Source organism: Argopecten irradians, chromosome 10 (genome assembly GCF_041381155.1).
Source record: "Argopecten irradians isolate NY chromosome 10, Ai_NY, whole genome shotgun sequence".
Taxonomy (NCBI): domain Eukaryota; kingdom Metazoa; phylum Mollusca; class Bivalvia; order Pectinida; family Pectinidae; genus Argopecten; species Argopecten irradians.
Genome location: NC_091143.1, coordinates 24,512,204 through 24,538,446, shown reverse-complemented (window position 1 = coordinate 24,538,446; position 26,243 = coordinate 24,512,204). Strand labels below are relative to the sequence as shown.

At 32.4% G+C, this 26,243-nt stretch overlaps 1 protein-coding gene across 1 annotated transcript in view; it reads left to right on the top strand.

Annotated features, from left to right (window-relative positions):
• The window catches only part of LOC138332618 (phospholipid-transporting ATPase ID-like), a 92,541-nt gene that overhangs the window by 40,176 nt on the left and 26,122 nt on the right, over positions 1-26,243 (top strand). The window contains exons 4-13 of the mRNA XM_069280619.1: positions 2,134-2,192; positions 3,966-4,079; positions 9,545-9,643; positions 12,035-12,133; positions 17,405-17,539; positions 17,786-17,856; positions 18,203-18,285; positions 18,557-18,804; positions 19,971-20,200; positions 20,517-20,694. Of these exons, the coding sequence (XP_069136720.1) occupies positions 2,134-2,192; positions 3,966-4,079; positions 9,545-9,643; positions 12,035-12,133; positions 17,405-17,539; positions 17,786-17,856; positions 18,203-18,285; positions 18,557-18,804; positions 19,971-20,200; positions 20,517-20,694 (1,316 nt within the window). The remainder of the gene's footprint in view (positions 1-2,133; positions 2,193-3,965; positions 4,080-9,544; positions 9,644-12,034; positions 12,134-17,404; positions 17,540-17,785; positions 17,857-18,202; positions 18,286-18,556; positions 18,805-19,970; positions 20,201-20,516; positions 20,695-26,243) is intronic.

The window sequence follows — 26,243 nt, the reverse complement described above, 5'->3', positions numbered from 1 at the left end:
TGTGTTGTTTCATGGAGCTCGGTATTGATTGATGCTGAGATCAAAGTAACGACCCTATCTGTATGAATGTCAGAGTTTTTCTACTATATATGGAACAAATCTAGTACTATTCTATGTGAGCATGATCTACTGAATTGTATTTTATCAAACCTGTTTATATAACACTAATCACGGGGCCATGATGGCTGAGTGGTTACGATGTCCTGACATTACCAAAAACTCCACCTTTGGGTTGGAAATTTGAATCCCATGTGGGGCAGTTGTCAGGTACTGATTGATGGCCGATGGTTGGTACTCTAACTTTCCTCCACCATCAAACCTGGCACATACTTAATAAATGACCCTGCCTGTTAATTAATAGGACGTTACACCACGAACCAGTCAACTGCAAATGCTTAGAGTTACAAGTTTCCTTACCGTCAATTATTTGACTTGTAACGCAGCGAGAATTCCTCTACCGTGTATCGAAACACTTATCAACAGTGTGGCTATTTTTAGATTTAGTTTTCATTAAACAAAAGCTTGCTGAATTACAGACTGTGATTGGTCAATACCAGCATGCTGACAGGACGGCGCGAAACCGAAAGTAAACAGACCATCATTTTGATTCGAGATCATTAATTGACAGAAATGTTGACATCAACATCAATGGTCATCTTTATAAAAAGGGAAAAAACCGTTTAAACCATAACAGTAGGAACACTTGCATTCTTCTACGTGATTCAGGACTGCCATATTCAAAAATTTCCAAACAAACCTCTGTGTCGGACTCAACTTGTCACAAGATTGCAACGCATAAATCTAAAATAGCCACGCTGTTGATAGAGTGTTTCGATACACGGTAGAGAATTTCTCTCTGCGTTACAAGTCTTAGAGATTGACAGTAAGGAAGTTCATATAACTCTAAGCATTCGTAAATGACTGATTTGCATTGTAAACTAATAAAATCCAAACCCAACACCATTTATGGAACAACAAAAAAATGGTCTCTATATATAACCAAGAGATCTTGTGTTGAAATTAATGATAACATTTGTAACCAAAAGGAACCGATCTTTTAAAGCAAGTAATTGGTATACTGAGTTTGGCTATAAGGTGTATCAACTCATTAATTACCGTTACCATATTCAGCGTAATTAGAGCCAAGAGAGCTTAAAAATGGTGACAAATGGGGTGCTTGTTAGGAAACCAAAATCTTAGTCATCTTTTGTACTCATGGAACATTATTCTGTCACGTACAATAATCATAAACATATGCATGCCTTCTTTCATGTGAAACAATATATTTATGTTATGGTATGTGAAAGACTCATAAGTTTATACTCTTGTCATAATAGGAAATTCATGTAATAGAAGAATGCTGATGTAATAACCCTAACACAGTTGTAAACCTTTGTTTAATCTTTGGGTGGAGCTGTTTATAGAACTCAACTCTTTGTCCAGAAGAGGGGAGGGGACCTTGTAGGGGAGGGGCACTTATTATGATAAATACAGTATATATATGGCCCTCTACCTCTGCATTTCAAGTTCAGATTCCACCAACTGGCAGTTGCTAGCTATATTATAGGTACTGGCCGTAGCTTGATGGCTTGTCCCAGGGTACTCCATGACCAGCTTTCGTTCAGCTCCTAAACCTTTTGCATATCCCTTTTAAATGTGTTACTAGGATATAAAACAAACAAAAAAGAAAATGCTTTAAGATATCTGTTTTCTATCTGACAAAAACTCCTCATTATAGAAGTGAATCAAAAGAAAATGTTTCTGAATTTGTAGATTTTAAAGAAGTTTTATAAGCGATATAAATTATCATACAGTACAGCTTTTGTAGGACATTAATTATGTTTGATTGAAATAATTTGCTAATGGATTATTGTATTTTGATTAAATTTTTATCTTTTTCAAACTGTTCTAATTTATTACAAGAGCCTAGCAAAGGTCAAGCCAAATATGGATATTAACTTGTAATTAAAAATGAACACAAGCAAATATGGATATTAACTTGTAATTAAAAATGAACACATATTTATCGTAGATGAAACAAGTTTTAAAGTTATTTGCTGTTTATCAGAAAAATGTATTAAACATATAGCTACACATGTGATCATTTTCTACTTTGTTCTTTTCTGATTTCAGAATTGGAGAGGCATATTAGGGCCAATGACCCAGAAAACAATAAACAGTTTATGTATGCTGTAAGTAACTGTGACCTTTTATAAATCCAATTCAGTACTAGTTACGAGTTGTTTCAATATTTCAATAATTATAGACTGTTGAAAATGGAGATTCAGTTGAAGTTATATAATATATAAATACAGTCAAACCTCGATGTATCGAAGTTCAAGGGACCGTCAGAGAAACATCGAGACTTGGAATTATTCATGGTTGAAATTAGACCGATATTTTTTTTTAACATGATCAACTGTGATAGTTGTGTACATGTCGTCTCCGTTCCGTAAACTTTATAATCATTATATTTACCACAAACAAAACAAAATAAAAAAGAAGTATGCAATTAATCACATGTATTGCTATCGTTAGCAATACATGCATGTATATTATAAACAAGACTGACATGTACTAGGCCTAACCCATGTACATGTGTACGTTTGGTGACTATCTAACCGATGGTTAATATTACGGAATGAATATGAAAACGAAAACGTGTTGTAAAAACGAAACTAAAAAGGAGGAACCGAAAGCACTACAACACCTACAAAATACTTCGATTTAGAATGATCAATTTGCTCAAGTATTTATGCCAAAGTTTTGCGATATAAAAGTTTTGAGTATGAGTTACTAATAATGTGGCTCGCTATTTACCTTTCCGTAAATTATACAAACCGCTACCAATGGCGGCGGCGAACATCAAAAACGACTCACCGTATCTTTGCCGTACTAATGATTTAATAATGCAGCTTGTAAAAACAAAGCACTGGGTATCGGCCTGATCAGTGATATTAATTATCGTGATGATATCAAACAAGCAACACAAGCTGTCATAATCCCTATTGTCCAGCGAAGTTGCCGCCGCGAGACAGACAGCATGCCGCTGAGTATCGGCGAACACCTGATCTGTTCAGGTAAATTTTTATTCGAATCATCGAGTGTCAGTTACCTATGTTTCTATAACAAATGGTCCATGAAAAAAGTTCGATACATCGAGAACTTCGATTCATAAAACTTCGATTCATACAAGGGTTAGTTAGTAATGTTATATAGTGAAGAAATTTGGGACCAGACAAAAAGTTCGATATAGCGAGAAATTTGATTCATCAGAGTTGGAATCATCGAGGTTTGACTGTATCTCATATCGACTTAGGATATGTTTACATAGTTAAACTTTTCAATAAGATTTATGTTTTAGGCCATCATATGTAAACAAATGTTGAATTATTTACAGCTTTAATTTAATCATGATGATTTGTTTAAAGTAAGTTTTAGACAACCAGATTTATCACTATTTCTCTGAAAGTACTGACAGAATATGTGTTTCTATGTGTATCTAGGGTGTTCATTTGTTTGTGTCAGTACTCAGTTATTTACTTATAAAGGCCAAAGAATCAGCTTCTTCAAATATAAGTAATTATCAGAATTCTTCTCAGGCTGTTAGAAGTGGAAAAGATTTGTTTAGTCATTGGAAAGAAAAGAATTTTCTAAACATATGCTATCTACATTGAAAATTTGACTGTTTTCTTTACAAAAAACTTTGAATACTCTAAATCAACTGTCTTTCGCAGCTACTAAATTTTGCAATTTCCATCCGGTCATTTCAAGTATAGTGGCGGAGATTTTGAAAGTTTCATGGATTTAGAATTAAATTGAAATGCCTTTCAATTATGGGAAGATATCATTTTGCTGAGATAAACTTTCACAAGCTAAACTTTATCACAAAATTTGCAAAAATAAATCACTTGAGAAAAAATTGGTTGGCAGTAATTGAAATATAAACTACCTTTATTTTACAGAATAACTACATACGAACGACAAAGTACAATGTCTTCTCCTTCTTCCCTAAGAATATGTTTGAACAGTTCCAGCGATTGGCCAACGCCTATTTCTTGTGTCTACTAATCCTACAGGTGACTGATTCTATTCTATTGTTTTAATATGGCTATATTTAGAATGAAATTTCTCTGTAAAGTTGTACAATCGTATTGATATAAAATGTCTTGATTTGCATTGAACTATTTAAGAATGAATTTGCTTTGTTAATAGCTGAAATAGCAATAAGATGTTATCAGACAAGAACAAATCTGAATTCTAAAACCTAAATTCTCTGAATCTTTAAAATTAGAAGATATGAGTTGTAAAATGAACAGAAAATTTATTTATCAATTTGTGGATGAATTGTTATTGATTTTAGATTTGTTTGAAGTGGACATTGCATTATTAGCTAATATTGGATAACTGTTTGACATTTGTAGATCGAAATTTTGTGTAATATAAGTTATCAAAATATCCAGATCAAGCTGTTTGTCGAAAACAATACATGTTCATGTATCAAAGGAACCAGAAAGGCATAAGGCCAGTAAACAAAACTGCTTCAAATCACTACGATATTTGTCCATGAAATAGTGATTTCCAGGTATTACATGGCATACACACATACTTATAACAAGCAATGCAGTAAGAAAGTGTGTTCTGTCGATCTCTGATAAAAGTCTTACCTACAAATATGTTTAAAACCCATTCAGTAGTACATGATCTTGTAACAAGTCAAGGGAAAATTATTCACAATCCATTTATTGTAGTAATTTGTTGTTGCCATGGTGACAGTGACACATCTGGGGATATAAGGATTTATAAAAAAAAAAGTAAATCTTCGATTAATAGATTTAATGTTTAGGGTTTTGACCTACTACCTTGGTATATTCTTTGAGATGTTAAGTAAAAAAAAAAAAGACAAGTCACATTTTACAAAAAATCAATTGGCCTATTTTATGTAGCAAGATACTTTCTATAGCACTATGAGAATGGTTAATTATAGAATATAAACAATGTAGTAGATTTTTTCCTAGAAGATACAACATTTGTTCCTTAATTACTGTTCCATACCTCAAAAATATTTTTACATGCTTCATCTAGATGTTTAAATGATGATTACTATTCAGTTCAGGTTATAGCAATGACCCCACACATCAAGCTCTTTATAAACATCTGTTCCCATGGGTTGTTATCAGCTTTTACCATCATACACATATTATCGGCTTATTAAACAAATTGTTGATTTCCAATATTTATGAAAATTTTCTATACACTCACGTTTACTACACTTAGTGAATAATTCTAACATTATTATTAAATATCGAAATATTCAAAATAAAAATAAAATATCTAAAATGAAAGAGAAAGCTGATTTATGATAGAAAATGTTTTTTCATCAAAGATGCCCCACCGGCGACAGTGCATAAAGGATACCATTCATTTTAACAATAACTGATATATAATCGTGTTTATAAGTGTCTAACACACAGATGTATATAAAATAATTTGTTTTGCTTTTGGTGCATGCACAATTTTTGTAACTGAAGAAAAATACAAATATGTCAGCTTCTGTTTTTTGATAGAGAAAAATACCATTTGTCAGAAAGCACTGAAGGGATCTTTCTCAAATTTCATATGTAGGTTCCCCTAGGACCTAGTTGTGCATATTGTATTTTGGGGACTGATCGGTCAAACAAGATGGCCACCAGGCAAGCCATCTTGGATTTGATAGTTAAAAGTTTTGTTACGCGCTATTTCTCATAAAGTATTGAAGGGTATCTTTCTCAAATTTCATATGTAGGTTCCCGTAGGACCCTAGTTGTGCATATTGCATTTTGGGACTGATCGGTCAACAAGATGGCCGACAGCCGCCATCTTGGATTTTGATAGTTAAAGTTTGTTACCGCTATTTCTCAGAAAGTATTGAAGGGATTGTTCTCAAATTTCATATGTAGGTTCCTCTTGGACCCTAGTTCTGCATATTACATTTTGGGACTGATTCGGGTCAAACAAGATGGCCGACAAGCAGCCATCTTGGATTTTGATAGTTAAAGTTTGTTACGGCTATTTCTCAGAAAGTATTGAAGGGATTGTTCTTCAAATTTCATATTTGGATAACAGACATAGTAGATCGCATAATTTTTTGGGAATGATCAGTTATCAACAATGCCGCCAGATGTACTTTTTTTGCAGCGAAAGTTTTTTATTATTACCTAAAAGCACTGAAGGGATTTTTCTCAAAACTTTCAAATCATTATTTTTTCATATTTCTAATAGTGTTTGCAATTAATCAAACATCGCAAACAAAAATGAGTGGTAAGAAATCTTGTCGATTTTGATAGGCTTTAAAGTTTGTACCATAAATTTTCTCTTAAATTCAGTATACTTTCTCAAATAACAAGTCATATGTATTATTCACAATCCATTTATTGTATAGGGCATTTGTTGTTGCCATGGTGACCACAAGATCTGGGGATATTTTTATATATGAGGATATTGATTCAAGAGTGTTCAAAATAATCCCTATGCAACAGGCCACAGACGCAAGATACTTTCTATAGCACTATGAGAATGGTTAATTATAGAATATAAACAATGTAGTAGATTTTTTCCTAGAAGATACAACATTTGTTCCTTAATTACTGTTCCCTACCTCAAAAATATTTTTACATGCTTCATCTAGATGTTTTTATTGATGATTACTATTCAGTTCAGGTTATAGCAATGACCCCACACATCAAGCTCTTTATAAACATCTGTTCCCATGGGTTGTTATCAGCTTTTACCATCATACACATATTATCGGCTTATTAAACAAATTGTTGATTTCCAATATTTATGAAAGTTTTCTATACACTCACGTTTACTACACTTAGTGAATAATTCTAACATCATTATTAAATATCGAAATATTCAAAATAAAAATAAAATATCTAAAATGAAAGAGAAAGCTGATTTATGATAGAAAATGTTTTTTCATCAAAGATGCCCCACCGGCGACAGTGCATAAAGGATACCATTCATTTTAACAATAACTGATATATAATCGTGTTTATAAGTGTCTAACACACAGATGTATATAAAATAATTTGTTTTGCTTTTGGTGCATGCACAATTTTTGTAACTGAAGAAAAATACAAATATGTCAGCTTCTGTTTTTTGATAGAGAAAAATACCATTTGTCAGCAGTGGAGCATCTTTAAAATAGGTAAATTAAATTTTGCAAGTCCACTAATAAACATTTGGACTTCGTTATTAAGGTGATGAACTATTATACAAGTTAACTATTGCATACTTCCTTGTAGGTCCCTCAGGTGTTTTGCTTGCTGTATATAAATATCCACAGTGAACTGGACCAGACAATGCAATCATTGATATTTTACAATATTGTCAGATATTTAAGAGTTATGTATGAAAATGTGTAAATATTTCTTTAAAGAATGTCTTTTCCATAGAAGTCTATGAAAGCTGCAAAGCCCATGCAGAAACGACCATTATTGTGTACCTGATACTATAAACCAGCTTGTTTTCAAGACAACATAATTTCAACTTTTCATGCCTAACTTCTTTTTTGCAGTAATTTAATTTTATTCTACTTAAAACTGAAACTTTTTCGCGGTAATTCATTTTTTCGCGATTTCTAATTGTTTGCAATATAATCGAAAATTAATCGCAAACAAAAATGAGTTGGTTTATAGTATATTGGCTTTAATTGTAAATTTCCTTAAATTTATGGTGTATATATATATTGTTGTATAGGGCAAGATGGCTGACCAGCTGATTATTTAAATAGTACATCTCTAAGCTTGTTTACAGTAGATCTGGCAGTTTGTCTCTGGTATCCAGTTATTCAACAAGTGCATTTTGACTAGTTCTTGTATTGATCGATTGTATTCTAGAAACATTTCACCGAAATTCCATATTATCATACATGTCACCTTCTTTATATGTTGTCAGACAGGTTATATAAAAGACCAGTCGTTGACAACTTTTATTTTCACCAATTAAAGTTTCTGGCAGCTGCACTATTTTTATGTATATACATGTAATATTTAAAAAAATGAAAGATATCACATTTTGTCTTTAGGTTAATAAATGATTATTATAAAGAAAGATATTATAAATAATAGAGCACACAGAAAGTTTAATTTACATCGAACTAACAAGTGTATTACTTAATTTAAAAGAAATGAACTTGACAGATATTTGGTTATCGGTTCCTTAATCTACCAGGTATACGCTTGACCGAATTTTAATAACAAAATTGGAAATGACTTTTGATGAATAATTCAACATCCTGGCTTTATAATTCAAAAGCTGTTCCTTTGGAGGCTGTAGGGTTTGGATGATAGTTAAGATACTGTATAACCATGGTAACGCCAGCGATGGCAGTACCAGTGGTACATTGATGATATAATTGGTCACATTTTGGTAATGTAAGTCCGCATTGTGCTTCTACCCCAAAGGTATAACATCGGATAATTTCAGTAATTAATTTTCAGTGTTAAAAGCTGTGAAAATTTAACATATTAAGATTATGTGAAATGTGAAAACAATTACTGAGGAGTTATTAATTTAAAATTATTCTGCACCATACAAAATTGTTTGCTATGAGCATAATTTATCATCAATGGCAAGTCTTAATATGTAATATTTCTTTTATAGACTAGCCATTTATGATTTCAGAAAATGCAAAATGACCATGTTTTTTATTCAATATAATATTATATCATTTTGAAAATTAGGTTTCTTGAAAAGCAGGAAGCAAACAATATTTTTTTTGTTTTAAATCACATTTGCTTTGCATGATATCCTGTGCACATTTTTTGAGAATTTTTAAGCTCACTTAACAAGCCACATCATGCCCAATAGTCCTGATAGAAATTTGGAAATGTCTTCCTGCTTCAAATGGAAAAATGAAATTCTTTATCATTAGTTCTATTTGTAAAGGCATGGCTTTCCTTATCAGATACACAAGTTATATATAATTATCAGGAAGTGTTGACTCAGTAAACCAATCTATTTTCGTAAATGATTAGATTTTGTATATTTTACAGGTAATGAACGTTAAAAAAATTACGCGCTACAAAAATGTGTAGTCATATGCATAGAGAGTTTTTATGATTAAAATCATGGAATTTTGATAAAAATTGCTGTCAAAAACAGATGTGTCACAGAAATATAAAATTAAGCCGCCAAGGAAATATCAGACATGTGTCGACATTTTATCACACGTAGGTGGATTCTATGAAGCACTTACAGACTATATGTATACCATTTCTGTATGGAATAATGTGCACGATTTTATGTTGTTTTGTTATGCTAATTTCAATTTATATTTTATTTCAGATTCAAATTTATACACAACTCACTCATGCAAATTGATAGTTGAGAGGAATCCAAAACTTTATCCAGTTAGGCTTTTATCCAAAGAAAAAGAAATAACAGAAACAAATTTGTGTTGTGATTAATTTGATGCTCAGGCATTGTAAATTGATGAATTTGACACATGATTTGCTATAAATGTATGTGTAAATGTGTAAGTATTTTATATACTCAGGTGATTCCGGCGATTTCCTCACTGCCATGGTACACTACCCTTGTGCCTCTGGCATTTGTGTTAGGAATCACAGCAGTAAAAGATGCAGTTGATGATTTTGTAAGTTCCAGAAAGTTTGAAATCATCCCGGTGACTAGTCCTAACCTCTAAAATGGTTGAAATCCTTAATGTGATTTTGGAATCTCAACTGTGCTTAATTAGCTTATTAGATTTCTAATTTGTTTTATTTACTGTTAAACACCATTCAGTCACTGACAGCACTTTCTTTGACACTTCTATAATAATTGTCACACTAGACCTTATAGTGTAAACTGATGTCCAACATTTGAAAAACAAATTCTGATTTCGAAAAACAACAATGAGCTGAATATTAGTAGCAGTACGGTCAGTTACGGTCATAAGTACACATATTTCTTCCAATGTCTAATTTCAGTGCATACTGCTATGTATAAGGTCGAACAGATACGATCGGATTTGAAGCAGACAATTAAGATACAGAATAGATACAGAATAGATAATGTATGAGCAACAACTAGAACTCAGGAGTAACACATACCAACACGTTGATTACATATATCTAACAAAACACTTAGTCTGGGAATTACGTCAGAATCTTTCAACATGCTCAAAATCTTCCACCAAGTGGTACACTTATATTGCTGGATAAATGAGTCAACAGATTAGAATATTGGTCTTAGTACATGGGCCGCAGTGACCAAGTGGTTAAGATGTCCCGGCATATTACCACAAAGCCCTCCACCTTTGGGTCGCAAGTTTGAATCTCATATGGGGCCTGCGCAGTTGCTAGGTACTGACTGCTGGTTTTTCTCCGAATACTTCTGTTTTCCTCTTCAATCAAATCTGGCACATCCTTATATGACCCTGGCTGTTCATAAGCAAATATTAAGCTAAGCAAACCAAAGTCTTTGTACATCAGTCAGTGCTATATGGTACAGTGTGATATATAAAGGATATCAGCAAATGTGTTCCTATATAGATGATGAACCAAATTGGTTTTGACCTCATGCATCAGTCATGTTCAGAAATATCTGACATTCTCATTAAGTAGAATCTGGTTGTACTCATTGGATATTTTAATTAAGTAGAAATTGGTTGTACATATAGTTATCTTTGCTTAGGAAAGTTTGCTGATATCTATTTTTTCTTCATTGAAAATAAGCACTATATGTATACTTACTCACATTTTCTGATTTTCAATTTGGTTTTTTTAAACAACTCTTTTTTTGAAGGAAAACCTCATGCTTCTGCTTCTAACAATTTTGTGTTTTTCACTTTTTCACATGGTTGTGGTTTTTTATGATTTTTGATTGTTTTCAGATCTCTAACAGTAACAATATATACAGTAATATTATATTCCTGTACAACTGTACAATATCGTAATTCTACCTTATACAACACTGCTTTGTTAACGGTGCTTTATAATTAAGCAAAGGCGGATTTTGGTGGACAATTGGAAAAAATGCTCAACTTTTACTGAAATAGATATTTTAATGAAAGAAAGGAAATTAAATTAAAGATAAAGTAAAAATACATTAAATATACCATATGTCAATTTTTTCCTTTTCAGTATTAAAAAGGCATGATTTTTTTAAATCCAGTGTCTGAACTTGACCTTTTGTCCTCAAAAAACAAGAATCATACAAGTTATGTTCTGTTTGAGTGTGAAATACAATTCCAAAAAATGAACTGAAGAAATCTATCAGTGTAGCATATTTCATTTGTCCACGAAATATTATATAATGTGATGATTCATTATGCTTTGGACTCTTTCAGGAAGCAGCTTATGTGATAGTTTGCGAGCTTTTCCTCTCTCCATTATAGGCTTCAGCTAAGGTTCCTTTACTCTGTTTGTGATCCTGAAAGCAGCTGTCTATTTATTATAAGGTCTTCTGTGTTCAAGGACATCCTGACATGTCTTTGATTGAATTTAAGTATTTTACTTCCGATGACAAATTAAAACTGTCATGAACACTCCTTGAACAACACAATTTTGATTCTGATTGCATGTATTTCTGCAGATGAAGGGGTTTTGGAAATGTTTAATTTCTTTCTATGTAGAATAACCAAACAATTATTAAAATATTGATTAGACAATTGCTTCATGAAGTATTTTTCTAAATATTTTCTAAATGTACATTTATCAAAGATTTCATTAATTTATGATATTTTATGAAGTCCATTGATAAAATGTTCTAACCAAGAAAATATGGTGAGAATGGAAATTTGTTTTTCTTCAGATTTTACTGATACTAAGAAATTTTTTTATAGTTTTACCACAACATAGAAACACAGAAAGATAATCAATTAATAAGCATAACATGGCAGATTTCATATTTTCTTTATTCATAATAAAAAAAAAAAACTAAGGAAGTGACATGACAGTTTTGTAATTGTCTCCCCTGACGGAAGTCTTCGATGTCTATTAGGTGTTATATCTTCTAATGTTTCCCTATAAACCTCCGGCTACAGCTGATACCAGCGATATCCTCCCTGACGCCCCTCACCACCATCATCCCTCTGGTTGCTGTACTAGCGGTTTCTGCTCTCAAGGATGCAGTTGACGATTTTGTGAGTGAGGTTTTGCACTGATAAGAAGCATGAAGGCACTGCCTCAGTGCCTGGTTTATGTTTCGTTTGGGATCAGGATTGGTTGATTTGTCTAGTGAATGGCTAGGACATGCTTAGGCCTCCTATATCTAATCCTCTGTGGCTGACTTTGTACTCACTTATTTGTCATTTGACACATTTAATTTATTTATCTTTTCTTTGAATTTATTGATTGTAGATTTGCATGGCTAATCTAACCATAATAATTAAAACAAGCATTACGAATTATATCAAATATTATAACTCTTCATGAGATTGTGAATGTTTAACTCTTCATGAGATTGTGAATGTTTAACTCTTCATGAGATTGTAAATGTTTAACTCTTTATGAGATTGTGAATGTTTAACTCTTTATGAGATTGTGAATGTTTAACTTTTCATGAAATTGTAGATGTTTAACTATAGATGAGATTGTAGATGTTTAACTATACATGAGATTGTAGATGTTTAACTATACATAAGATTGTAGATGTTTAACTTTACATAAAATTGTAAATGTTTAAATCTGAATGAGATTGTAGATGTTTAACTATAGATGAGATTGTAGATGTTTAACTATAGACGAGATTGTAGATGTTTAACTCTACATGAGATTGTAGATGTTTAACTCTACATGAGATTGTAGATGTTTAACTTTACATAAAATTGTAAATGTTTAAATCTGCATGAGATTGTAGATGTTTAACTATACATGAGATTGTAGATGTTTAACTATAGATGAGATTGTAGATGTTTAACTATAGATGAGATTGTAGATGTTTAACTATAGACGAGATTGTAGATGTTTAACTTTACATAAAATTGTAAATGTTTAAATCTACATGAAATTGCAGATGTTTAACTATAGATGAGATTGTAGATGTTTAACTATAGACGAGATTGTAGATGTTTAACTATACATGAAATTGTAGATGTTTAACTTTACATAAGATTGTAAATGTTTTACTCTTCATGAGATTGTAGATGTTTAACTCTTCATGAAATTGTAGATGTTTAACTCTACATGAGATTGTAGATGTTTAACTCTACATGAGATTGTAGATGTTTAACTTTACATAAAATTGTAAATGTTTAAATCTACATGAAATTGCAGATGTTTAACTTTACATGAGATTGAAGATGTTTAACTATACATGAGATTGTAGATGTTTAACTTTACATGAAATTGTAGATGTTTAACTATACATGAAATTGTAGATGTTTAACTTTACATAAAATTGTAAATGTTTAGATCTGCATGAGATTGTAGATGTTTAACTATACATGAGATTGTAGATGTTTAACTCTACATGAAATTGTAGATGTTTAACTATACATGAGATTGTAGATGTTTAACTCTTCATGAAATTGTAGATGTTTAACTTTACATGAAATTGTAGATGTTTAACTATACATGAGATTGTAGATGTTTAACTTTACATGAAATTGTAAATGTTTAAATCTGCATGAGATTGTAGATGTTTAACTATACATGAGATTGTAGATGTTTAACTCTACATGAGATTGTAGATGTTTAACTCTACATGAAATTGTAGATGTTTAACTATACATGAGATTGTAGATGTTTAACTCTTCATGAAATTGTAGATGTTTAACTCTACATGAGATTGTAGATGTTTAACTCTACATGAGATTGTAGATGTTTAACTTTACATAAGATTGTAAATGTTTTACTCTTCATGAGATTGTAGATGTTTAACTATACATGAGATTGTAGATGTTTTACTTTACATGAGATTGTAGATGTTTAACTATACATGAGATTGTAGATGTTTAACTCTACATGAAATTGCAGATGTTTAACTTTACATGAGATTGTAGATGTTTAACTATACATGAGATTGTAGATGTTTAACTCTACATGAGATTGTAGATGTTTAACTTTACATAAGATTGTAAATGTTTTACTCTTCATGAGATTGTAGATGTTTAACTATACATGAGATTGTAGATGTTTAACTCTACATGAAATTGTAGATGTTTAAGTATACATCAGATTGTAGATGTTTAACTCTACATGAAATTGTAGATGTTTAACTCTTCATGAGATTGTAGATGTTTAACTTTACATGAGATTGTAGATGTTTAACTATACATGAGATTGTAGATGTTTAACTATACATGAGATTGTAGATGTTTAACTATACATGAGATTGTAGATGTTTAACTCTTCATGAAATTGTAGATGTTTAACTTTACATGAAATTGTAAATGTTTAAATCTGCATGAGATTGTAGATGTTTAACTTTACATGAGATTGTAGATGTTTAACTTTACATGAGATTGTAGATGTTTAACTTTACATGAGATTGTAGATGTTTAACTCTACATGAAATTGTAGATGTTTAACTATACATGAGATTGTAGATGTTTAACTCTACATGAAATTGTAGATGTTTAACTCTTCATGAAATTGTAGATGTTTAACTTTACATGAAATTGTAGATGTTTTACTTTACATGAGATTGAAGATGTTTAACTATACATGAGATTGTAGATGTTTTACTTTACATGAGATTGTAGATGTTTAACTATACATGAGATTGTAGATGTTTTACTTTACATGAGATTGTAGATGTTTAACTTTACATGAGATTGTAGATGTTTAACTTTACATGAGATTGTAGATGTTTAACTCTACATGAAATTGTAGATGTTTTACTTTACATGAGATTGTAGATGTTTAACTTTACATGAGATTGTAGATGTTTAACTCTACATGAGATTGTAGATGTTTAACTTTACATGAGATTGTAGATGTTTAACTCTACATGAAATTGTAGATGTTTAACTATACATGAGATTGTAGATGTTTTACTTTACATGAGGTTGTAAATATTTAAATCTACATGAGATTGTAGATGTTTAACTATACATGAGATTGTAGATGTTTAACTATACATGAGATTGCAGATGTTTTACTTTACATGAGATTGTAGATGTTTAACTCTTCATGAAATTGTAGATGTTTAACTTTACATGAGATTGTAGATGTTTAACTTTACATGAGATTGTAGATGTTTAACTATACATGAGATTGCAGATGTTTTACTTTACATGAGATTGTAGATGTTTAACTTTACATGAGATTGTAAATATTTAAATCTACATGAGATTGTAGATGGGCTGATTTAGGTTCTATATCTTCATTGAAATATTGTCATTTAAGTTGTTACTGGTATACTGAAATAGTCATGATCAGCTGCTACCAAAACATAGATAAGGGGAGGATAAATTCTCAAGGTTATTTTTCTAAGTGATGGTTTTAGGATGACATTAGAATTAAATTTAAAGGTTTTCTGCATCAGATGTTAAAGGTAAATTGTAGTATGTGGTGGTTCTACTGAAGGTCAGGGTCATTGTCATTCAAAGAGGTTATAATCATACTATATCATAGGTCAAGGTCATTGTATTTTATGGTTGAATGATATGATGATAAATATGATATGTGATTGAAGTTGATGATGTCCAAACTCAAAATTAGGGTTATTGTAGGTTTGACTCAAATTACAATCATGCAACTTTTCTTAAATGATAAAAAGATATTAACAATATCATGGTTGTTTCATTGGTTTGTAAATAGTATTCTTTGCTATGGTCTTACCTAGGATATCAATAGGGCCGGTGAGCTTATGATGTAAGTCTTTAAGTCGCTACTAGTCATAGAGTTCTGCATGGATTCTAACCAAATTTGGCCAAAACATCCTTGGGTGAAGGGAAACAGAGTTTGTATAAATTTTGGCTCTGACCTCCCAGGGGCAGGAGGGGCAGAGCCCAATAGGGGAAATGAGGTAAATCCTTTAAATCGTTACTAGTCATAGAGTTCTGCATAGATTCTTACCAAATTTGGCCAGAAACATCCTTGGGGAAAGGGGAACAGATCAAGTTTAAGAAATTTTGGCTTTGACCCCTTGGAGCAGAAAAAATGGGGCTAACAGGGAATTTCAAGGTAAATCTTTAAATTCCCTCAGGAAAGAAACAATGATCCTGTATTCAGAACATTACTTGGCATTACAAACCAGGTAAGCGATACAGGCCCTCTGGGCCTCTTGTTTGGATTGATCTTGCTAGAGGTTAAAAAAATATGGTATTCCTATTTCTAGACTACTAAAGCTAAATAAGACAGATATAATTCATTGAGTACCATTTAAGCCTCTTGTTTTGGATATCTTGTTTAGATACCAAATGTTGTAAGGTACAAATGTATCTGAGATTATTGACTTTGAATGATAAATTTGATTGATTTGTGCATGCTCCGATCAGATATCAATAATCTATCAGGGAGAAACGATAGACTTGGCTGAAATCTTTTAAAAGGCACGACTGATCCGGCATGTATAAATCATGTGAGAGCATGTGTTGTAAACTAACCAATGGCATGTGCTATAAATGCTAACTAAGGGCATAAAATCATTGTAAAGATTTTGAGAGAGGGCATGAAACCATAGTCTAATAAATCTCACAAGAGTTTTAACAGAGAAATGACAAAATAGATAATTGAAAGGTCTTGCATGCAGGTAGTCTTGGGGGTGATGAAACAGATATTGTTGTCTTTGAAGGAATAGATATGTTTTATAGAGCTTTTGATATTATTTTGTCAGACTGCTTTGATTACATATTGCTTTTGTCACGTGCTTGTCTGTGTGTAAATTCCAGGGAGGTCTAGGCAGACTGCGCAACAAAGAAATGTCAAGGATCAACGTTTTATTTCAGTGTTAAAGCTTAAATATTGTTAACTTCTCAGATACTTACTGAATTATGATGTTGAGGGGAAACAATTGAAAGTTGTTGTAGGGGTTTGCTATGTACTCTATGTATGATTCACTTGTGATGCTGCATGCTCTGTACACTAACATCTGTATTGTATTGGCCTATCTCATTGTCTGTCTGCCAGGCTTCTGCATTCTCTCTATACACAATCTAGGCAAGGCAAACAAATTCTATGTTTTCTATGACATCACAAATTTACTGGTATGAAAAGTATTGAACTAGCTTGTTAATAACCAGATTAAAGTTCATATTTGACAATATTGTTAATTTTGTCATGTAACGCTTTTTCACTAATTTAAACATTTGGAAAATGAGCCAGTTTTGAATTCATTTTTAAAATTAACAATAAAAATAATGAAAGTTTCATTGAATAAAGTTTGATATGATGAAAAGTGAATTAACTGTATGCATTCAAACTCTATTGTTGAAAAAAGAAAGTATTTTGTGAAATGTTGGTTACAGAGACGACATCGTAGTGATGGACAGGTTAACAATCGTCTGTCCTTTGTACTTCGCGACGGTAAACTGGTGGAGGAACGCTGGCACAAAGTTGTTGTTGGGGATATCATCAAGATGGAAAACAATCAATTTGTGGCAGTATGTAAAACTTAAATGATCAAACTACTTAAATCGATGATGGTCAAAGGACAATTAAATATTTCACCGATGTGTATCAATTATTTAACAATAATATATTAACATTTATAAATGATTGTGGTTTGATTTTGTTGCTAGGCAGCTACCTCACTTCTTTCTACGAGTAAGCCTGATAGTTCATGTTGCAATTGAAAAAAACATAATGTTTGACACATATAAATATTCCTGGTTTGATTTTGTTGCTAGGCGGACCTCCTTCTTCTGTCTACGAGTGAACCTCATAGTTTATGTTACATAGAGACTGCTGAACTTGACGGGTAAGTTTTCTTATACTGTTAAAATAATGAAATCTTCTCTAGTGATGATGATACTTAGGCTTTACCATGGTAACCTCATGGAAATAATAATGAAGGTTTCTAATTATTCAATATTCAGATATTTTAATAACTTGTAGGCCTAGAGACCTGATATTAATTAGGCCTGTAGCATGCTGGGATAAAAGGCTACAACATTTGGTCAAATAAATGACCTTGACCTTCATTCAAGGTCACAGGGTTAAGATAGTCTAAAATCTTTAAATCATTTTCTCTATAACTGGATGACTAAGTGATTTGATATTTTGTGTTTTAACAAGTTCATATAATTTGATATTTTTTATAACAGTGAGACAAATCTCAAAGTGAGACAAGCCCTGCCAGAAACTGCTGAGTTAGAGAATGATATTAAAAAGTTAACAGATTTTAATGGTATGTTTTTTTGTTTTTTATTTTATATATTATATGTATATATTTCTTTCCCCATAAAGTTCTTTTTTCTTTCGTACGGCAAAGACTTCCATAAAATGTATATCTACAATACTTAAATGATTGAATCCCAATGCTTTTACAACGAAAACATTGTGTATGAAAAAAAAATCATATTTACTAGCTTCATTTGAATCTGAAATATTACCTGTAAACCCTTAATTAATATGTGATATTTTTTCAAACCTTAATATGAATTGTTTTCTACTTGTAGCGGAGATTGTATGTGAAGCTCCTAATAACAAACTAAGTAAATATGAAGGCACAATGAAGTGGAATGGTAAGACATATTCATTGGATAATGATAAAATGTTACTTCGTGGCTGTGTCCTTAGAAACACGCAGTGGTGCTATGGTTTGGTGATATTTGCTGGTCAAGACTCAAAGCTGATGATGAACAGTGGAAAGTCTATCTTCAAAAGGACCCACATAGACCGGCTACTAAACATTCTCATTATAGGTGTAAGTACAAGGAATTCTTATTTATTTTTCTTATACAAGACCGGGTTATCTCCCATATCTGACAGGGTTATCTCCCATATCTGACAGGGTTTTCTCACATAGCTAGCCATGTAAGATAGAGTTGTCCCATGAAAGACAGCTATGTAAGATAAATCTATCTTACATAGCTGTGACATCACAATTGAAAAAACAATGAGATGACGTCATGTCAGCCAAAGTTGACATCATTTTTCTTCTATTTCGTCGCCTTTTACGATCATGCAATGGGTATAGCAGATGCAATTCTAACGCCCTACCTGAGACGATGGCAACATTGATGGTTCCCTTTAAATAACAATGGGCAAAGGACACATACTGTCTTATTATAACCTTAATGCTTATACAGTTTCTGGAATGCAACATGGCATTGTGTATTATGTTAAATCATAACTGTCAGTTTTATGTGTCCCACTGTTTCAAAACGGATAAGTAGAATTTCTGAAAAATATTATCTAAACATGAGTTTATGATGATAATTTCAGGGTTTGGTCGAAATACGCACCTCATCATCACATTCTAATCTAACAGTAAAGTCGGTAATATTAGACAGTGTACTCTCAGTACTTTGATATCATGGTTAAACAGGGGGTAGACGAAATAAACCTAAAAAAACGTGGCATATCCAATGATTCATCAACTTGAGCTGTTTATGGTGAAACGATGATAACCTGAATATAATTTTAAACATCAAAATTTTAGGGTACTCGAGTAGTGCCTTACTTATTCTGGTGCTCGAACGAAAAATTGAAAACTTCAAAAAGTCGTATTTTCTGTCAAAATTGATATTTACGTTCGATTTGTGATCAAATGATATTGGATACAGCCAAGTGTGTTATGTCGTTAAAAAGGCAATTTTATGTGGTATTTTTAATCACAAGAAAAATGTGATTTAATTGTTTTTACTATGACTTATGCCAGGTAAAAGGCCCAATGGACATTAAATTTACCAATGTTAATGTAGGGGGCGCTGTAGTCATAATAATGGTCCAATCGGGTTCTAAGTATTATAAACATATGTGTATTAATGCAATTAACTAATCTAAATTCAAAAATAAAAAATTTATCGTGGCTATATGCAACACCTCCTTTTGAAGAAAAATAATTTGATAATCTGTTTAATTTTTCAGATATTCATATTTTTACTGTCCTTGTGCCTAGCCATGACGATAGCCTGTGGTATATGGGAGACATACACTGGCCAACATTTCCAGGCTTATCTCCCGTGGGAGACATTTGTTCCAGGCACGCCTTCTAAGGATGGAACGGTCGCGGAGGGCGCCACTGTTATATCTATGCTTGTGTTCTTTTCCTATATCATCATCTTTAACACTGTTGTGCCCATCTCATTATATGTCAGGTGAGTCTATAGGAAATCTAGAAGTGTGTTTATGGAAATCGTTATATGATGTATCAAATTATTCATACCTAAACATAGATTAAAGGAAATCAACTGTTGTTAACTAATTAGTCAACCTGATATTAGTACCAGAATTTTAGTATCAATTTTGACACCAGTCCATATAAGGCCTATACATTTAATCGGAGAGTATTTTCCAAAACTGAAAGTAAAGACTTGGTTATACATAGCTTCAATATTTTTCAAAATGAAATATGATCACTTGTAAATAGAATGGTATATGTGTATTAACCCTGTTTTTGTATTTGTATAACAGTGTAGAGATATTCCGTCTGGCCAATAGCTTCTGGATCAATTGGGACGTAAAGATGTACTATAAAAAAGTAGACACACCTGCCCGGGCTAGGACTACAACTCTTAACGAAGAGCTGGGTCAGATTGAGTACATCTTCTCTGATAAAACAGGAACTTTAACACAGGTAATACTTGATACTATTTAACCCTTTAAGCGCTTGTCACCGCAAATGTCGTTCCGCTAGTATCGGTCTCGTAATGTTGGTCACCGCAAATGTCGTTCTGTTGACAACCTTTTTCACACGGCTCTTAGGTATTTCCCATCCACGTGTTTATAAATAAAAATGATTCTGATTGGTTGTTTAGGCCCCAAACTAGCATAACAGCGTGTATGTACTGATACTCTCGGCGGGAGTACTATGATATGCTATGTTGAACAGGCCCCGACAGCAAACGTAAACAATTCGTAAATTCCATCATGGCGGCCGCTTTTGACTCAGACTGGGACAGTGACGAAGACGATAATATTGAAAATATCTTCAATGAAAATAGTGACAGTTAAACTGAATTCAAAGGTTTTGGGCCCGAGTATATTGTTAGGAATGGAGCAGTAATTGCTCACATTGATATGGATGATTTCTCGCCCGAGAATGACGACGAAGACAACTCGGACAAAGCGGAGGGTTGGATGAAATCATCGGGGCCACCTTTTTGTGTCCCGTTTACAAGGGAATCAAAACTTATTATTAATATGGAAAATCAGGAACCTAAAGATTTTTCCACTTATTTCTAAATGACGATTTTTTAAATATTGTTGTCCAACAGATTTATATGCCGACCGCAAAATATCAAGGTCGTCAAGGAAATCACTAGCGTATCTTCGAGTGGAAACAGGTGTCACTCGAGAAGATGAAAGTATTTTTGGCGAGGGTCACCTCGCCATTGTGATCGTGGTTGCAAAATTCTCTTACAGTCAATTTCCTCAATATGATTGGCTAAGAACTTGCTCGCAGATACTAGCGCTCCTAGCGGCAGTGTATTCAACAACTTTGATTTTACCGGGAATTTTAAATAGCAAATTTTGAATATGAAAGTTACTGAAATAAGCGTATCTGTAATGTTGAAATAGGAATAGCAGATTACTGCTTTCATATCCTTACCATATACATCATCCAAATGATCTTAGGTTGGAAAATTTTCACTTGAATTGTGTACAATGTATCTAGACTTTTCGTCCCGAAAATGTTGTTTTCAATACATGAAGACGTTTCGTCCCGAAAATGCTTCGCTTCGCCCCACGCGTTTAGTCCCTACTAGTGACAATTATCCCGCAACGGAAAAAATGAAATATATATTTCACCTCAAACATTAAAATTGTTACAATAATGCTTTTTGCACTTTGAATCATATTAGTTCGGGAGCAAATATATTTCATGACGATATGGAGATTTGTTTATCACGGCTGCGTTATGCCACATGTACGTGTAAATCCACAATGGAAGAAAGACAACTCTAACAAAATTTTGGACAAACTTGGACTACTGATAAAGTAGCACGTGACAGACGGTGAACATTTTGTAAATGTCCAAGGTGGCGTATCTTAAAACTAACGGCAGTTAATAAGGTATGAATATTTACCACATCCATTATTATCGATAATTTTATAAGCACATGTATAAATATCAGAATATATCTATATTAAAGCACGTTCAGAGATTACCACTAAACCATACTTTTAAAACATTTTAGTTATTTTCACCACAGGAGCTTGACGTTCTGATCATATACATACAGCATATTCATTAAACTAGGTAATACTAAGTATAAATTTTTGGCCAAATGACATAAATCATATATGGAATGTTCATATAACTCGAAGTGATATTTTTTGGACTTCTAGATCGACGAAAATGCCGATTTCTTCTTCATAATTCTTCCGTAAAACGGCACTTAAAAAGCTGTTTCAATCTGTAACAAATGTAGAGAAAACTGTTATTGTTTAGCAATTATCCTGAGTTATATTTTACCAACAAGCATAAGAGATTAGCAATTAAAACTTACATAAACATATTCCCGACTCTCACTTGCATTGTGTGATCACTCGAGCGGAACTAATCTCTACCACCTGGCACAGCCTTACAAATGCAATCGCACAAAAGCCTACATGATCACTGTTTTTAGTGCGATTACATCATGTTAGTTTTTTAAATTTTTACTCAACAAAATAGACTTTACGCTTTTCATGATCAGCACCATAATTTTCTGTATAACTTATTAATTTACCACTGTACCCATGCATACGTGTGTATTTATACTTCTTTGTGCACATTTTATAACAACTGCTATAGACTGTATATTACAATCAATTTATGAAGGACAAAACTCTTACATGTAAGAACAGGAGGACTGAAGAACTGCGTGAATTAACTTCAATAATATTTCCTCTATGCTGGTATTGCTATTTATGATTAAATGTTTAATTATATGATATTAGCCTTTTCAGTAATTACTCTGTTAATACATTTATTGTTTCCTTATGTTTTACAGAATGTCAGCATGCATGTATCATTTCAACAGTCTAGGAGAAGAATTGTGTGAACAAAAAGAAGTATTTTTCAACTGTGGAAGCTTAATATTGTAATCATTTTCAATCCGAAAATAATTACTATCATCATCTTCAAATTCCTTATTGTGAATTTAACTGTAATATGATTTAAGCATATACCTGATATTTGTTTATATTCTATGACATGTACATGCTTGAAATGAAATGAAATGAATAAATAAAAGATTATTTAAATTTAAAACACAATATGACATTAGCTGTTTATATTTTTTGTCAAAAACATATTAAGCTCATCGTTCATAACACACTAATCATCACCTCCGAAACAATTTAATGAAAATCAATTAAACATTATTTGTATAACACAGGTCGTCTTATGTTTTCCCCGCCTTGACTATCAATGTTCCCTGATCACTCTGAAAGTGTTGATTTTACCTTTTTTTCGGTCACCACATGAACTGCCTTTAAATCAATCACACCAATGAGACATACATTTACTGTATTCATTATAACACTGTAAGGCAATTCTGCAAGATCAGCGAACATTGTTGATTTACCTTGAATACATTGTATCTACATGCACAATATGGTACCGTATGTAACAGGAGAGGAGAAAATGTAGCGGCAAGACCGGGATTCGATTCCGGGACTCTCCGAACACTAGCTGAGTGCTCTACCGACTGAACTACCTGGTCATCGATAATCGACCCAGTCCAGTCCCGCTACACTCCTCACTCCTTTTTTGAATACATACGAGACCCTTTCAAACACCACAACCGTTGGTTATTTAGTTGGGTGCCAATTCTGTAACAGGAGAGAAGAAAATATAGCTCTTCCGACTGAGCTTCCTGATCACCGATAATCAACCCAGTCTGATCCCGCTACAAATATTTATCTGGTTATTTTATCTTCCTTCCTATTTTCAATTTACCTTTATGACTTAGAATCTTACCTGGTGGAAAAGAATATTTGTCTTACAAATCTTGATAAATTATGCACACTTTGATTGTTGCAAGCTAAACTACGTATCCGCTAGCTGATTGCTGTTGATTGTTAATGATCTCAAACACACTAATTACTTATTGTGCCAATTTAAGTAAATATATTTTACTTTTTTCAAATATTCCTGATTACTATTCATTATGTAATATCTGAAAACATTGACATGTGCACGGAGTACGGCGGACCAGACCGCCGATGTTTTGGACATCTGCTAGATATTTCAGTTTCAGGTTACGGTGGCCAATAAAAGAAAACAAACACAATGCGGTTTTCATATGTTATTTCTTCTAAATACAACACTTTTTGTGCAAGTTGTCAAGCATTTATGGGGAACATTTTGCATTGAAATTGTCACCTTCATACATCGGTTTTGGGACTCCCTGGACATTGTTTTCCCCATTTTGTTGATGCGCAAAATATACTGATAGTAGATTTTTTAAGCATTTTCAGCCCTAAAAATTACCTGCGCAAAATTATACCAGTTTTTACGGTATATGATATTGGAATGTATCCCAAACTTTTTATCATATTATTTGCCAATAACACTGTTATGATATCTGATGGTCTACAACAAGTGTTACATGAATTTTAACAATATTGCATAACATGGAAATTAGAACTTAATATCAGAAAGATAAAAGGTACAACAACACCAGTTGATGTTATGAAATACAGAATTAGATTTATAAGAATTGTTTACATATCAAGGTACAGAAAATAATGTTAATGGTAGCGTTTTTAAAGAAAGGGAAAAAACCTGCTGAACAAACAATTAAATCGGTGTTTGCTGTTTATAAGAAATAAAGAAATGTATCTCTTCCTGTTCATCTTAAACTGAAAATATTTGATTCACTTGTAATGACAGTTTTATTATACTCATCAGAGGTATGGGGATTTGAAAATAAAAAATGTTGTAGAAAAATTCATTTGTAATTTTGTAAAACGATCCTTAAGTTAAGAAAGTGTACAAACAATTTCATGGTCTATGGTGAGCTTACAAGTTATCCGGTTTGAATTGAAGTTCGGATACAATGTATATCAATCAACTTGCTGGTTTACAAAAGAATAATTACAAAACTTGTTAAAAGTATACCAATTGACCAATTTATTAAAAAATCACATGGTGATATTGATAAGTCTTCTAGAGGACAGACATATTCTATATTTAAGACATTTTGGCATAGAAAAGTATGCCTCTTGTCTTTCTCTGCTGCACAACAATACTTGTTAACTGATACTGTGGTCCCAGGAACTTGATGACAATAGTCATTAAGAATGGATATTTTCATTAACATCAAATTAACAAGGAAAATGCTAAAGGCGTTATAAAATCATTTGACATATAACATCATAGGAAATATTAGAATGGGCTTCCATTTTAGTATGGGTCTCTTATTTTACACCTTGGTGTCCAAGGAATCCTCAAAAGTCCAAACTGGAAGGAACACCAGCCAAATTTATTTCTAATTGTACAAAACTACAGTAGTATTGACCTTAGAAATATATTCCTCCTAATATCGAGACCGAGCCATTTAGTACTTTCAGTACTTTGATTTGGTCTTGTTATAGCGATGGGATTGTCCATAAAACCGATACTTACTGGGCAACTGAGAACGTTATTTTTACTCCATTTTTCGGAGATAAAATGTCTAAAGATCGTTTCCAAAATATTCTCTCAAACTTACACCTGTGTGACAACGACACCTTCATACCTTTGTATATTATCGCCAGGTATTATTACCTGCTAATGACAAGGACTCTGATGAAATATCTACCTCCTGAATTAGTCCTTCAGAACAGGTAAACTCACAAGAAATGTGTGAAATAATAATCACAAAGTCAGAATTTTACAACATACTTAGTTTTATTTCATAATTCAACGACAATGTTTACCTGATCATAATAACAACTAGAGCTATGAACCGTTTAAACGTTCCCCAAATTTGCGTTTTGTTTGCGTTTGCGTTATTTCCGTTAGCAATCGTTTACCGTTTACAATCGTTTGCGTTAGAAATCGTTTTGCGTTAATCGTTAGCAGGACCCACTTCTGCTAACGTTAGCCACTAAAAATAGAACCAAATACCGGTGGGATGCTTTGAGGACGATCCGGATATGATATTTACGTGTTCACACATTTTATATCTGAAATATGTGGTTGAAATAAAATCAGTACAGTAACAA